This window comes from Platalea leucorodia, assembly GCF_965183815.1.
Source record: "Platalea leucorodia genome assembly, chromosome: 9".
Taxonomy (NCBI): Eukaryota; Metazoa; Chordata; class Aves; order Pelecaniformes; family Threskiornithidae; genus Platalea; species Platalea leucorodia.
The window spans coordinates 34,900,306-34,917,144 of NC_138831.1; the positions used below are offsets into that span (position 1 = coordinate 34,900,306).

Below are 16,839 nucleotides of genomic sequence, written 5' to 3' on the forward strand. Positions count from 1 at the left end.
ATCTTTGAGCTTTTAAGAAGATGGTACACCTCTGCCCCCTCCATGCCCCAGTACAGTACAGTGACTTAAAGACATTGCCCAGTTCCTTCATGACAACTGGGTTGCAGCAATACTGTTACCTGAGCAGTGCTAGTCACTTTGATTTAAGTGGAGCTCAATTCAGGTGAGAATTGCATGAAGGAAAAAAGAAATCTCTTCTTTTTGCCAAAATAAAGCAGTTGGGTTTGCTGACTGCAGGAGAGGACCGAAGGGAAGAGGACTTTCATCATGTTTAATGTTTGTTACGAAAGCCCTGGTCACTTTTTTGTATGTTGGTTAGTACAAAATGTACATCAGTAGGTAGTCGCTGCTGTTTTTCCCTCCAGTTACAGCAGTATTGAAATGTATGTTAAAACACTTGTCCTTGAAATCTTGTGTAGAAAAGGATTTGATGAGTTATTTTGGGATGTGTGCCCACATTAATCTCCATTAGAGAGCGCACAGGAAGCCAGTGGTCTGCAGTGCAGCACTGCATTGAATCACAGTGGTATCGTTGCTGGACTACTAAGACCTTCTTTCCTTGCTGCTGGAATGCATGGGGGAGAGATACTCGTTTGGCTGTGGCCTGGCATATCCATTTAGAAATGTATTTTTTTTGTAAGTAGATGGGCTAAGAAAGTGACACTGAATTGCCTTGCTTTTACCTGTACTAACAAATAGGTTTGGGGTTCGTTTTTTGTTGGGTTTTTTTTTTGTTTTGTTTTTTTTTGTTTTTTTTTTTTTTTTAATTATTGTTCTGTGTCAAAGTCCCATTCAAGTCTTGAGGGAATGCCAGCCTTTCTTTAGAATGCTTAACCCAAACCAGAGAACTACATAACAGGCAGAGAAATCTCTGCAAGTTCCCTGGGAATGATTTTTATCTCATTTATAGTTCTGTATGCAGAGAATAATACTACAGAAGCCCTTGGAGTCACTGTAGCCGAAGTTTGGAATTGAGCCCCAAGGATCTTAATGGTAATTTTAATGGATGCCTCTGTTATATTTATAGATACATGTTCCAGTTAGTATCTGTTCCGCTGCATAGGGTTTTACTTTAGAAAATTAAGCATCTCTGACAATAGTGGATATGAATAGCTACCCAGAAGAGAAATAGTCAATCTTGACAAGATTGTGTTCCCTCTGGTAACCTGGGTGATCTATAGTGATCTCTTCCAAAGACTAAGAAGGCTTCCATTGGAGGTTGGCTAACAAGTTTGAAAAGTGGTTTGGTTTGACTTTTGGAGTGTCCCTGTACAGATACAGCTTTATCATTTCTCTGCTCTGGAACAATGTATGAATATTCCCAGAAAGCATTGTTATTTGGAGGTCTTACTTATGCAGGGAGATGTTTCCTCCACTGATACTCCAAAGAAAATATTTCGTTTCTGAATAAGCAAGCAAAGATTTCAAGTCCCCATTGCATACTCTCCTCCCTGTTATGTTCTAACACTGGTACCCCAAGCACCTCAGAAATCTTGCAAGCAGAACAGAAGGAACTTTGTGAAAGCTAATACTTTGAGATTGCACGTGTTCAGGTAGTACCTTGACAGGGACACCAATTTTTTTTTTTTTTTTTTTTTTTTTTGGTGAGGACAGTGGTAGATTTAAGCATTCATCTGCTATTTAATTTCTTCCTTAGAAAATCCGAGCTATGAAGTTCAGGATTTTTATATCGTTAGAAATGTTTCTGTGTGTTCACAGAGCATTGCTGGCTCTTTATACTGTCCTGTTAGTGTGAATCAGCCCTAACTTAGAGAACAGGCAGTTTCACATCAGGTTTTCTATTTGTGTTGGAGCCAGGCAGAGTTAGCTATGGTAGGCTAATGATACACACATCTATTTACCAGTAAATGATATACTTATTTCGAAGGGTACCTTGTCACCAGGAACACTTGATCTTCACCTTTGTGTGCTGTTGAAGGTTGCCTGATACTCAGGCCAAAAAATTTATTCTCTGAAGCACAGCCTCCTATATTTTGTTCCTTTTTTTTTCTACGTGGAGGATATTGATGCTTGGGCATGTATTTACAATGTTTACTGAACAGCGTGAAAGTTAATTCTCATGGTAAGTGGTTTAAAAAAAAAAAGAAAAAAAGACTTGTGTTCTGCCAGATAGACGTTCTCGTTAAACAGATGGCTGAAAAACAATGTTTCCTCTTTGCAAAAGGAAGGTATCTTCTAACTGCACAATAATTATGTAAGATATGTGATTTTTACTTGATGAGAGGGGTGTCTCCCAGCTGCGTTACTAAGAAATAGCTGATTATACTGCTGAAATATGTTGTGTGTAACTTTCCTTCTACATGTGCCTTCAATTAGCTTTGCTAAAATACTTGTTTTCTATGACCTTTTCAAATAGGATGTGTTATAACTCCTTGAGTGAGGCTGGTGGGTCCTTGGTTTTCATGCAAAAGACGGTAGGTCCTCAGAACCATCATCCACTTCTTGATGTAAACTCCAATTAAGCACTGTTGCAGGCCTATTTTGAAGAAACTTAGACTAACATAGATTGAATTTAGAAGCTTTTCTTTGATTTCAGAGACACCTTGTGTTCTGAAAACAGCTTTCATTCAGCAAGTCAGGAAAGGAACATAAAAAAAGCTCATTTTGTTTTGGACATATTTACAGGTAAAGAAATTAGTATGGCTAAAAGAGGCTCTAAGAAATTTTCTAGTATTCCTAGTTGCTCTGAAATACAGCTATACGCTTTGCAATATCAGTATTGTTAAGACTTTTGCTAAATAAATAGACTTGGAGCTGACATTTCATACATACTACTTCCCTCAATTAAATATTTCTAGCCAGGGCATTCTAACTATCAGTCACAGCACACAGTTTTACCTGAGTCTCCACAACATGGAGGGGGTCTTGAAGCAGTATATGAACTGAATCTAAAACACCACTCTAGCTACTTAGGCTTGGTAGAAAAGTATCTAGAACAGTAACTTGCTGAAAATAAATTTGTGCTCTTCCTGCTCACTTTGCAGGCAAGACTGTAGTTGTTTAGTCATAGCGGAGTTCATGCAAGTCTGTTTCTCTTGCTTGTCATAACAATGATTCACCTATATTTTGACTCAGTGCTTATAGAGATGACAGGTATTTCCACCTGTCTTTTTAGGCTGTTAACCATTCCCTTTTCCATATCTTTCAATATCAATAATCAGATTAATGTTGATCAGGATTGTGGAAAGGTTAAAAGATTGTTTTATGAAAAAGGTCTTTAACATGTAATCTCCCCCTCCCTCTTACACGTGCAGTCCCTTCTACATCCTTGGTTTGGAATACGGAGGTTGTACCAAAAAAGTTCCTTAAAAGGTGAGCAAAATTTATTAAAATATATGGAATGTGTCTTGTTAGGAGAGGTGATGGTTTCTAATATGTAGAGCTGTGATAAGTAGCACCTGCAATAGTTTTCAAATGCTGGAACTTCTTCCAGTTCTCTGGACTGATTAAGTGTGGAACAGGCTGCTCTTAATGGTTGTGTGTGCAATGCTTATTAGTGGATCTGTGAGCCAAGGGAATTTGCAGCCACATTTACATGACACAAGTCAAATGTACTAGTTGAAGTAAGTTGAGTAAGTACTTTCAGATGGGAACAGAATTGCTCAGGTCCTTACACATACTCGTCTTATTTAAGGTCTCTCCAGTTTGTTCTGCACTAGTGATACAGAACAGCTATGGCAAGAGTTGGAATTCTTAAATCGGTGAATGGTGACAAGCTGGTATCAAGATTCTTATAGTAGCATCCTTACAGAAAGAAGGGAAGGTAAAAAAACCCAAGCACCATGTGGCTTGGCTACCTTAGCTTTGTTAATTGTGTGCTGGGCTTCTTTTTATATACCGACAGATACATGAGTGCATATTTTGTATGCGTCCCCTAAGCAGTAATACCAATCAACTTGTATAAAATAGAATACTAAATACATGCTGCAACCAGTTGGTCTATCCTCTGTTTATTGGAGGTGCTTTCTAGTTTCCTTTTATTCTGCCTGCAAAGGCTTTTGAGGAGTTGAGGGATCTTTTCAGTAAAATATAGTATCTGGCTTTACTACTTCATAGAAGATTGTGGAAAATGTTAGCTTGACTTCAGACTGTCCTTAGAAAATAACACAATAAAGTCAGGGAAAGGTCCATGACCTGATGAAGCTCTATAGGCCCCTAATTTGGAGCTTAATAATGTTTTCTATATTGTCTGTTGTAGAAAATAACATAGATTCAAGAACTGAAAGATGCACTTTGAGTTATGATTTCTTGACAAAACATCGTTCAGTTAGAAATGAAGTTGTCCATCTACAGTGTCCTCATAAGAAATCATTCTTCTGAAAATTGTAGTTACTAAGCACAGTTTTAAAAATAATGCTGGGGATTTGGCTAAAATTGCACAGCCTGTCAATTTGAAATCTTGAAATGAACTTGAGATAGGTTTGCAATAGTTTCCACACAGCTATATCCCAAGAATCTCTCTGTCGATTTGGAGAGTATATGATCTCATTTTTGTGATTCATTTTACCTTTTACATAATTGTCTTATGCCTGGAAACCACACAGGAGAACTTCAAATGCAGTAAGTGTTTGTGAGAATTAGCTAATGCTTTCAAAAGGTGAAAGAGGGGGCAAAATCAGACTAAAAATGGCAATTTTGGTGCAGCCTGAATCTTGAGAAAGAGTCATCTTTCTGGGTTATTATTTCAAAGAAGTAAAAAAGAACAATTAATTCAATTTTTCTGACACTCAATATGATTTTGTGTTTTCTGGTTGTTTTTTTTTTTTTTTTTTTTTTTAAAGTTGGATAAATCTGATTTCCACATAAACTACCTTTTCAGGATTTGAGAATTATAAATCATATCAGAATTACTAATCAACTTAGCACTGCTACTCCAGCACACTCCCTTTGCAATTGATCTCAATTAACTAACCATATGTCATAATTCATGCCACAACAGTATACTTTATTTGATTATCAAACCTATTGTTATGGTGTTATATCCATATTTAAGCTTATTATTGAGTTTAAGGGGTCTTTAGTGAATTTTAGATCAGGTTCATTATTATCATATTTTCACTTTTATGATGTTTTTATTACTAGTGCGCATTCAGCAAATACATAACCAGTGTTGTGAAAAAAGATTAAGAAAAATGAAATCTAGAGGAAAAATTAAAGAAACAAATCCTACTAGTCATATATAATATGACTGCAGCTCACAAGCTATAAACAATCCCTTTCTTGCTTCCCCCCTTTACTTACAAGATTAATGTCACAAACCCTGTTAGATCTTTAATTAAATTATATGTACTTCAACAAAGACTGAAGCGGAATTGTTTGAATTGTGGCACCCTCCAGCATAACAATATTTTTACAAGGCAAAATTTGCATCTGGCGAATGGATATTTTGGGAAATCGTGTGTATGGTCACTGTTGGATTTCACCAACTTTGAGTTTGTCCCCTAGATTTTTCAGAGGACAATTAAATGTTATAGAATTGGATGCCAAATAATCGGGTTACACATTTTTCCACTGAATTCTAAAGAAACGAGCTGAAACTGTTCTTTGAGAAGCAGTATGTCCACTGAATTAAGAAGCAGCTATCGAAATGGGACCAAAATTTCAGACTACTCCAGGATGGCCCTCAACCTCACAGTTATTGTTTTATTTAGGGTCTTTGGTGCTTCTATGTAGAAGCACAACTTTCTAGAAATGTAGGCACCTTGACCTAGATGAGTCTGTAAGGCAGTGGGTAAGGTGCGGCCCTGGGGCAGCAGGGAGTGCTTCTCCTCTTCGTGCAGAGTTGAGTCACGGCTGCCTATCACAGGGGCGTGAGTCACCAAGCTGTTATGCAAAAGCAGATGATTCCGGAGGCTATGTTTAAAAGACAATAGTAGTTGCACCTGTGAATGTAAGAGGCTTGATCCTGACTCTGTGTATGTTGTTGTTTGTGGGGTATACTTACTGGACGGTGTTTTTTTTTCCTTTGTGACATTTTAGGCAAAGAAATGAAAACTTCTGGATCTTGATCAAGCTTAGATTGGAGAGAGGCAGTGAGCTTTCTTGGACTGCAGTAGTTCTGGGCACACCCAGAGAACTTTAAAGTTTTCAAAGCATTTAAAGTAAAACAGAGAGGCACCTTCAGGGTTAGGTGGAGTAACTTGCAATTTTTGTTTTAATGAAAATGTTTGCTCCACGTAAGCATCAGAAGTTTTCATCGGATCTGATGCTAGATTTCTCTGTTATGCAGCTTTCAGAGACAAGTGTATGTTTTATTGTAGTTAATGAATATTTGAAGAGGTTAAAACTGGTGGTAGGTGTCAACAGCTGCAGTCCAAGCTGCTGGATGTATCCACAAATTATGTAGCTAGATAAAGCTGGTGCACGGTGAGGTGCTTTATCAAAGTCTTGTGAATTTAGTGAATTTTGGATGCAATCCAAAGGACTTGCATTGAACATTGTTTAATAGGTGTGAACAACTAAACTAATAGATACACTATGCTTTACCAGTGTGCAAGGCAACAGATTCAAAGGCAGTCTTAAAGGGTATAATATTTTTTTCTTTAAGTATTTCTAAATATTATTTATTTATGATTTTTTCCCTAAATAATGCAAGAAATGAGCTTTGCACATCAGTTGAAACATGACTTCACAATGATGCTCAAGTTTCATAGCTACTTCAAGTTGCCATTGCCAGTAGCTGGCAAGATACATAATCTAACCAGAAAGATAAATATTGAAGGAAATGTAAGTTGGCTTGCTATATATTTAAGTCAACACGATAAAATAGGCTAAAAGCTCAGAGCAATTCTGAACTTTGTTGAGTTACCATATGTTTCTACATGATATATCTCGCATCCTTGTTGTGAGTTAAAATAGAGGGTCTTGGATTGTTTCAGTAGGTACTGTACATATGCACATGTTAAAAAATTTCTGTTACAGTTAGTACATAGATGCATATGGATATATGTGAGTTGACAGGACTTAAAAGAAGCATAGGCTGATGCTAAAATGACATTGGAATTCATGAAAGTGAAATCCTATCCACTCACAATACACAAAGAGTATGGTCACATGAAAAATTGCATGTGAGTGGTCCCCATTTAAGAGGTTAGGATAACTAATTCATTGACTTTCTGTAAATTTTCAAGCCACTTTGTAGGAAGACATTTCTTTAAGTTAATTAGCCGAGGGGGAAATCTCACTGTTGACTTCCCAGGAGGCTTTCTTCCTCTTAACTTCCTGTACAGCATCCGTGGTGTCTGTCTTGATAATTCTGTGTATTGCATCAGTTAACAATTTGAGAAATCTTATTGTGTCTGTTTCAGCAAATTTCTGGGATTGCCTATGAGCCTACTAGATTATTTTTTTCTGAGTTACTGCTATTATCCATCTCTGCCCCTTTTTGAAATCTCCATTACAAATTAGTATTTTTGTTCTCTGATTTCACTTAGACACCCATCTGAGCCCTGCTGACAAAGGCCAGCAGCGTCTGACTACAGGTGGGCTGCTAGGCTGAGATGATTAAGGAGACTCCACAGGTAATGTTGAGAGTAAGTGTCAGAGTAGATTTCAGTAAATAACAAGACAAAGGATGGTTATTATTAGCTCATAACCGGGTAATATAACCGCTGAGACTGGCAGCAGCAGTTTGAAGGTGTTAGGGTCACTCACCTGCAGTGTAAAAGGGGAGGAGACCTTAACCAGAGACTTTTTATCCAGTCTTATTTTCTGTGACCTGATGCACATTTTATTACATGCAATGAAATACTCTCCCTTTGATTGTCATGCCATGGTTGCTTTGGAGGGGAGGTTTGAATTCTGTTCCATCCTGTGTGGTGGCTTGGTTTGTTTGTTTTTTGGGGGGCATGTGTGTATGTTTTGTTTTTTCCCCGACCCAGTTTCACAGATTTTGTTTTCATCCCACTTGGAGGTGAAATGGGGAAGATTGATGAAATGTGAAATACGTTAATGCAGTGGAATAAGTATTGCTAACTCTGCTGAAGTACAGGAGTGTGGGTTGTTCCAGTTGAGATATTAACATCTATTATGCTGTAAACAGGGTTACTAGAAAGTCTTTTGCTAGATAGGTCTTGTGGGAAGCCCCTTGTGGGAAGGTAATTTGACTTTTACATTTGCAAGACTTATTGCAGTGACTAGCACATAGCACACCTCATCAGGCTTTTGAAAGTTTCCATGCAAAAATTCATGTTATTTAATCCTAGTGTTAACTGTCTAGCCATTTCAGGTATTCATTTTGTCCCGGATCTTCTAGGGGGGAAAATGATTGTCACGTTTGCACATTTTCATATCAAAAACACCACTGCCAGAATGACATTTCTTTCAATAGATTGTAAGCACCTAAGCACTTAAATAATTTTTGAAAACAAGCTCTTAAGTCACTTAGATACTTAGCAGTTTTTACACTGTGTGCTACAAATGCTATTTCAAAACAAATGCATCTATGAGTTGCAGTAAGAAGTGTTTTGAAAAAGGCATTGAAATACTGTTGAAAGTTGAGTTTGTAATGCAACCTGCCATTGACAATGAGGATACAGATGAACTGAAAAAATTGAAAACATATGCATGGACTTTAAGCATTCTTTTTAAGAACAATCTCCAGAAACACTGGAGGTCCCTTCCCTGCTTCTTCACGAAACTAGATCTGTAATAGTATCTTTTCTGCTTTTCAAATAAGGTGCAGTTTACAAAGTGGATTAGGGGAGTGCATATTTCTTTTTCTATGAGTTTGTATCCTGTAACAATGTTCTGCTGAGACTGTGTCCCTCTGTACAAGGATGTTGGATAAAAAGATTATTGTGCAGTGAAAAAAATCTAAAGAGAATACATCTGGAAAAATCAGAATGATAAGAACTTGAAACCATGTTGGTTACAGTCCATGTTACATGCATATCCTCCATTTTCAATAATTGATAGAAAAGACTATTGCCTCAGTATGCCTGGTAATTAAGAGTCAGGTTGCAGGAAGTGAGACATTTGTTTCCTTCACAATTCAAAATGCCTGTTAGTAAATAGTATCCTATGGGATCTGTCTAAATGCTTTGTGCTAGTGCTGTATATGTGGACTTGCCTAACATTTAAAGGAATGTAGCTTTTTCTGAAACTGTGCTAAAAGCTCAAATAGTGTAAAGTGTTGCAGGAGAACTAGATTAAAAATCTGTTTTCAGAAGTGTTGCCCGTGTTTTAAGAAACAATTGTACAACATTAAGCAGTGAAAATGGTGAGTACGTTTGAGAAGGCCTCTTAGATCTACTGAGAACCATGGAACTGCAGAAGGAAAGGATGACGTTTAGCTGAGCCCTAATGCTTTCTTCCTCATGACTAACTCAAACCTGTTACATGCAGAACTTTAGCCATGATACTTTCACAAGTACTCAACTTTGAATGCCTTCCATTTAAAAAACAAACAATAAAAAAAAGAGGAATTTTCTTTTAAAGTTGTTAGAAGTATTTTGTGATTTCCTAAAACAAATTTGTTGTGCTTTTGATTTTTATTGGGGGGGAATATTTGGCTTGTCCAGTTACCTGCAAACAATCCACATTTTCTAGCAGCAGGATCTGTACTTTAACTGCACATTTCTTAAGTCCTTGTAAGTCTTGTCGCTTTCTAGGCAGATTTTAATTATCTGGCTGTCTGACAGAAATTGAGAGCTCTCTATCTAGGAACAGCAATGTTCTCTTGTTTCCGTTCACTCCACTGCATTTCAACCTGTAACCACTTGTAAATGGCAAGATACAGACAGTGGCTGACCAAGTTCTGAAATACATGGATTTAGGTTCAGTCCTAATACTGTTTTATTTCCTTTATCCTCCCTCCTTCCCCCCCCTCGATTTATATTGTATTTCCCCGCTGTAAGGATCTCTTTCCTGCCTGAACATTCCGGTGCAGCATTTTAGGTGTCCCATATATGATTACAAATTTACCAAAATAAGAACTCCCCTGATGTCTGAACGTTTGAGAGTATTTCCAGACAAATGAGAGTGTACCTAGGTAATAACACTCTCAAGGGCTGGTAGGACTTCTCTGCATTTGCGGTAGTCATGATGCAATGATAGTACTTAGAAATAAGGATCAGCTGAATTTGTATTCAGAATGGCGTTTAACCCCAGATTTCCTCCGTGACCGTGGGCAAGGCATTTAACTTCATTGTGGCTGGGTTTGCCATCTGTAGTGGAGAGGGAACAACACTGCTCTTCTCTGTTTTTTTCGGCAGACTGTATGAGCACTCACAACAGAATCATCCTTACATTGCTCACAAAATGAAGAGTGTATTAATAATATTACTATACACTAGAAATTGGTAACCCAGTTTCAGTTCTATGAATTCTATTAACACAAGACTTTAAATAAAGCCGTTTGCTTTGTTGTCATACAAGTGACGTACCAGGAATGTGAGATAAAACGGCAAGTAAGTTTAACATCAAGTTTGCATCCTTGGGAATCAAACCCAGATTTTGCATCCCATAGCCTTTCAGCAAAGCACTTTGGCACTGTTGGAGTCCTGTTGCAAAAAATGAGGTGTGTCCAGTCTATTCGTGTAACATACACTGGGTTTCTGGCTTGAATGGCTGTAAAGTCCCAAGAATTGAGGAAGAGATGACTAATGTCAGGCTGTATCCAGTTTCATAGACATCCTGGAAAATACTGAATAAGCAGTGTTACATGTTTTTATCTTTTCTTTCTGTAGGATTTGTGTGTGATTGCCATTGTGCTGTACCACAGTGAAGAGGTATTTTTCACTTCAAGACACCTTGCATTAAAGGATCATGGTAGACAGTTTAATAGTTTCTTTGAGGTAAGTGATGCAATAAAACATTTAAAATCTTATTTAATATGCTCTTAACACACTGTGGTAAATATCCATTTGGTTGTCTCTTGCTTTGGTGTTAAAAGTGTTTGTATCATAGGAGGGTAAATAAAAGTCTTGTCCAAAGACCAAATAATCAAGTACATGCATACCAGACATAGCATTCTTTGGTGATAGTAAAAAAATAAAGTCCTCAGTGTTTGTTTATGCTTAGAATATCTGTTACTGTGTGCCAATGTGATGGCATATATTATTGGAAAGTTCCTTTTTTTTTTTTTTTTTGATGAGGCTGTACAACTACAGTCACTGGGCTTAAATTACTGATTTACCTGTTGTCCTGGTTTCAGCTGGGATAGAGTTAACTTTCATCTTGGTAGCCGGTATGGGGGCTGTGTTTTGGGTTTAGGATGAGAACAATGTCGATGATACACTGATGCTTTGGTTCTTGCTAAGTAGTGCTAAGCTGTCTCTAAATAGGTGCTAAGTGGTGCTCACAGTGGTAAAGGACTTTTCAACTGCCCATGCTCTGCCGGGTGCACAAGAAGCTGGGAGGGGGCACAGCCAGGACAGCTGGCCCAGACTGGCCCAAGGGCTATTCCATACCATATGACATCATGCTCAGTATATATAAGCTGGGGGAAGAAGAAGGAAGGAGGGGGACATTGGGCGTGATGGCGTTTGTCTTCCCAAGTAACCATTACGCGTGATGGAGCCCTGCTTTCCTGGGGGTGGCTGAACCCCTGCCTGCCGGTGGGAAGTAGTGAATGAATTCCTTGTTCTGTTTTGTTTGCGTGCACGGTTTTTGCTTTGCCTATTTAACTGTTCTAATTTATTTTACTTCAATTATTAAACTGTTCTTATCTCAACCCAGGAGTTTTCTCCCTTTTACCCTTCTGATTCTCTCCCCCATCCCACTGGTGGGGAGTGAGCGAGCGGCTGTGTGGTGCTTAGTTGCTGGCTGGGGTTAAACCACGACACCTGTTTTAGTACCTGTGCTGCAGTTGATTCAGGGATTTATATTATGCATTCCTGAAACAGTTTTCCAATAGGCAAACATAGGAAAGACCTTTCAAACAGCTTTCCTGACAAAAGAAACACTCAGCTGTTTCTAAGCTGGTCTGTCCAGTTCTGTAGTTGAGCAAGCAGATTCAGAGAAAACAGGCAGCTGTGATGCTACATGAACAAAAGTTGACCTCCTGTGAGGAATGACAGCTGCATGCTGTTTCATTTGTATGGAGATACTGTCAGTAACACCTCTGATCACAAGTATTCCTTCTTGTGAATTTCAGACATCAATCTTTGAATTGCAATTCTGGCACCCTCCTAATATGCCAGGGCAGATTCCACGTCAAAATGGATCTGTCGCATATTATTGACACTACCTGTGTTATCTTTCCTATTGAGCCTTCTCCCTGCATAGCTGCTCCCAAGCTGTCCCAGACTTAGGCTGTTCTGCAGACATTCATTTGAGGGGGAAGTCGGGAATATGAGAGAAGAGCCATACTGCACTCATCAGTACTAATCACTTGGCTAAAATACTTTCACTTCTATCTGGACAATCCACAGTTGACCATGATAGCCCTTCATAAAATCAACTACTAAGAGGCAACAAAACCATGCAAGAAATCTATTTTGGTACCCTCCAGCTTCATTCATGGAAAGCTAATACTCACTGCAATGCCAGAGGAAGAACTCTGAGCGGTGTTCCGAAATGAGGTGTTAAATAGCAAACTTTTTCTTGCTACTTCTACAATAGAGCTAACACCACTTCACTTTGCTCTGCGCCCCACCAGTTAGACAGAAATTAGTATTGCCAGTAAAAGAAAGTGAGCGTGTTTGCTCTTTGCAACTTGGATAGATTGACAATTTAAAGCCTGATTTTGCTTTAAACTAGGTACTTGGCTCCAAATAGTGCCATAACTGTGAGAGCACGGGCTGTACCAGCAAGGTTCTTACACAGAGGCCTGAGTTAAACAGCCATCAATCAGCGGCAATTGGTACCTGACCTGTTCATGTACACTTGAAAAGTTTTGCCTTATTTTGAGGAGCACTTGTTCTTTTTGGCTTTTCTGCACAGTAAGAATACCTGAAACAAACCCATTGAAACTGGAGAAGCCTATTTTTGTAGCCTGGGAGGCCTAACATTAGTCAAGCATGACAAATAAAAAAGCCTAGTCCAGAGATGTTAGCCAAAGCAAGCTACTGAGGGAAACAACATTAAAAAAATTAAATTGCCACACGCTGATTTGAAGCTTGAGGCTTACCTCAGGATAGCTTAAGTATTCCTGGCGGATTTCCTGTGTGTCTGAAATAGTGGGTTGATACCATTGCTTCTGAGAGATCCAATTGCAGATACAGAAGCAAACTTAAAAACTGGCTTCGTTGTCCTTGAGCATGTACGTACAGATGGTGATTACAGTGCAACCTCATTAAAGAATGGTCAGGAAATGCTTGGCATGGACTAATCACACATATACTAAGAGTCTGTGTTATAGAACTAAAAACTTTAATCTGGTAAGTAATTTGCTTTGAAGATTACAGTTCTCACTCAGTTCAGAACTCCCAACCTTGTGCATGATTTCAGAAGCATTTACGCATGGAAATCTGTAGTCCTTTAGACTGATCAGAAAAATCCCGTCCTGTTGAGGATGAAAGCATTCATTTCCTTATGCAAAGTCTGAACAAACTTTCGCATGCTCTGAGGGATTATAGGGAGCAGAAGCCATGAGGGAGAAGGGAGTGAGTAGGAAGATTCTGAAGAGGACGTTAAATATGATTTGCAGAGGATGTAGGTTGGGCCTGTCGGAGACTGCGCTCTGCCTGCTTAGAAGCTTGTCATGTTTTCATTGAGAATACTTACGAGATCACTTGAGCACTTGAAAAAGGGATATGGAGGTCAGCTAAAGACAGACTTGATGCTGTCATTTTGCACTTTGGAGGTCTGAGTTCTGTTTCTATTTCTACCTTTGATTTCAGGTGTGATTGGCAAATCAGTTTCTTCACTCATGCCTTTGGCTTCCATCCACCACTGTGTTATTGGGCCTTGCTCTGCACTGCACGTTTTGACTCTTACTGTGGTTTCTTTATAGTGCTTTACCCTGGCTCTGATTTCAGCCACCTCCTCTGTATTTTGCTTTATCACAAATGATAGCTTTGTGAAATATAATACTTCCTTCTAACAGACTTTTTTAAAGTATTTTAATTGTTTTTGGTTTTGTTTTTTTTTTTCCTACATTGATGTAGCAGTAAGGAAGTAATGACTTTTTCTTGGCTTTGAATGGTTTCTTGCTTTGAGAGAGGGGCATAGACTGTGGTGATGAGGTGATGATAGGCCTTGTGCAATCAATACTTACCTAATGGTACCTTTTGCAGTATGTTAGCAAGTGCAAACACAAAAAAAATAAAGAAAAACATTCTGCCTAGTAGAAGAATATTTGTATTGGTGGTAATGAAATGCTTAGTATGAGAAAAACTCTTTCTGTTTAGGAGGTCCGTCTCTGAGAATACCTGAAACAATGAGAAATATTTAAAGGGTTTCTGTGTAGGGAGCAAAAGAAGGAGCTGTGAGTAGGCAGCACAGCTGGATTTTGTCTGGTCCATTAGTTTGCAGATGGATTTTGTGTCCAGATCCATCAGGTTTTACTTCTGCATTGAAATTCAGCAAATCATTAGCAGCTTTCCCCTTTATAGAGGTTCCGAAGCATACTCTTTGTAACCTGAAAAGTCAAACTCCTGGTAGAAATAAAGATCTCTTGATCCTACTTCTCATACCTTTCTGTGTTTTCTGATGAAGGAGCTTGCTAGAAGGGGGCAAACCAGTTCCCAGTGCAAATTATAGCAAACAAAAGACTGAGCTAACTGAGCCTAACTTGTAATGGGCTCCTAGGAGTCATTACAGTGGTGAGGCTTGACAGAACAAAGTTTGTTTGGGCTTGGTTCCCATTATGACTCCTTTCAGATTGAAGATGTGGGGACTGGGGTGATGCTTGGCTGCTTATCCTGAGTCTCTGGTGAGCTGTGTCCACTACTTTCCATCTTCTGTGCCCATTAGGTTATTCAATTTCTACAAGTGTTAGGCAGCTGGGGAAGAACCTATTTTCTGCAAAATCATGGTGATTCTTTGCATGTTTCCTGTGTGCTGGAGGTGGAGTGTTCATCTGTAAAATGAGGAGCCAGAGCTAGAAGCAGGCTTAGTCCACAGATGGTGAATTTTTACTTAGCACTTTAGAAAACTTGCAAAGTATATGTCAGTTTGACACCAAATGCTGAGGTGTTAAAATATGCACTGCCAAAAATATTTTAATTTAAACATAAATTTATGTGAAATACTATCACTGAATTCTACCTAGTGCACCTTTGCTTTATAGAGAGACAAATATATGTATGTACCTGGTACTGCCTGCTGTGAAGAGAATGTCATAAGAATGTTTCCTACAGTGTCATGAGTCTGCTGTGGTTAGTAATGGTATTCAAGTGTCTAAATAAGGTTCTTGCAGTATGAAGCCCTGTAATAGATTGTAGATGTGTGGTTTGTATTAGTGGTAATTATATCTTCTGTTTCACTATTTGCTTTTTCAGACTTCTCAGTTCCCTAGCAGTGCTGGGATTTCAGTTTGTCATCCCACAGCCTTCAATTGAACACAGAAAGGTAAGCATTAGGAATAGTCAGATTTTCTATACTTGAAGGTAAACGTAGAAAACATTAGAGTAAGATGCGTAAAGCAATGCAATCTACATAAAGTTCTGGGAATAATGTGGCTTTTGTTTTGTGTGTGTGGTTTTTTTTGGTTGGTTGGTTGGTTGTTTTTTTAATATAAACATATACTTGGTTAAAAGAGGCTTATCACGGTTAATTAGCTGAGTAATTGTATGGAGTGTTGTAGGTCACAAATAGGTCCATGTCAGCTTACTTGAACTTTGGAGCATTTTCATCATGTAAGCAAAGGGGAAGAAGAATTCATGTCAGTGAGAGCAGCGCTCAAACATGGATTAGCAGAAGCATCGAGTTGCTCATAGGTAGCTCTTTCTCTTACAGAGATGGAGATGTCTGAAACAGAAGTTGGACCCAAACCACACTCTGCTGCTAGATTTAAATTGGTAGAGATCAGAGCTGGACACTGCTGAACTTCCCTGTTGTGCTCTTGTCAATGGTTCACCCATCATAGACATTGACATGTCTAACAAGGCTTGCAGCCTGCACACTTCCCATCCTGCTCAGCATTAGTGAGATCTCGGCTGGAATGCTTAGGTTAGGTTTTTGCACTGCTTTGCAGGAAAGTAGTGGACAATTTAGAGAGAAACAGAGGGCAGCAGTGATTATCCTCAAGAGGTCTTAAAATCTTACCTCTGAGGGAAGTTTGGATGAATTCAGGTTGTTTAGTCTAAAGATTAGGAGACTGGTGGGGGAGGCAGATATAATCTCCAGATACTTACAAGTGCTAAAGAGAAGGCTATTCTTTCTGTCTGTGGTGGAGTAGATGAGAAGAAATGGATTTAAACTGGGGCAAGGGAAACTTAGGTTTGAGGTTAGAAAAAAACTTCTCACAGTAAGGATATAGGGAAGAATAGATCATATTGACTGGATAATGTTTAGAAGTTCCATGATGGAGGTCTCTTGTGAATGTGTTGGACAAATGTTGGTCAGGAATGATGTGTAGGTATTGCTGATTCTACCAGAGACATGAGGGGAGACCCCTTGAATATTCTTCTGTCTCCTTATGGGCTGTGACCTTATATCAATGTTGTTCTCATCTCTTAATTGGTATTCAAACACAAACAATTCATTATTAAATGCATCAAATAACCTATTTTTAAAAAGTTTGCTTTTTACTATAGATTTTTCACTAATAATGCAAGATGCATATTTATTTTTAAACTGTACTTTTTAAAGGAGATAAAAGGCAAGTTTGGGGGGTTTCCTTTTTTATGTGCATATGCCACTGTCTTTAGGGTAAAAGAGTATTTGGACAGTAGCTCCATAGGTATGGACTAGAAACCTGAAGTCGCCTGA

At 38.6% G+C, this 16,839-nt stretch overlaps 1 protein-coding gene across 1 annotated transcript in view; it reads left to right on the forward strand.

The window, feature by feature from the left end:
• Positions 1–10,788: 10,788 nt before the first annotated feature.
• The window catches only part of THSD4 (thrombospondin type 1 domain containing 4), a gene marked incomplete at its 5' end in the record, with an annotated part of 307,113 nt that continues 301,062 nt past the window's right edge, over positions 10,789–16,839 (forward strand). Inside the window, 2 exons of the mRNA XM_082321424.1 lie at positions 10,789–10,817; positions 15,408–15,477. Coding sequence (XP_082177550.1) covers positions 10,789–10,817; positions 15,408–15,477 — 99 coding nt within the window. The remainder of the gene's footprint in view (positions 10,818–15,407; positions 15,478–16,839) is intronic.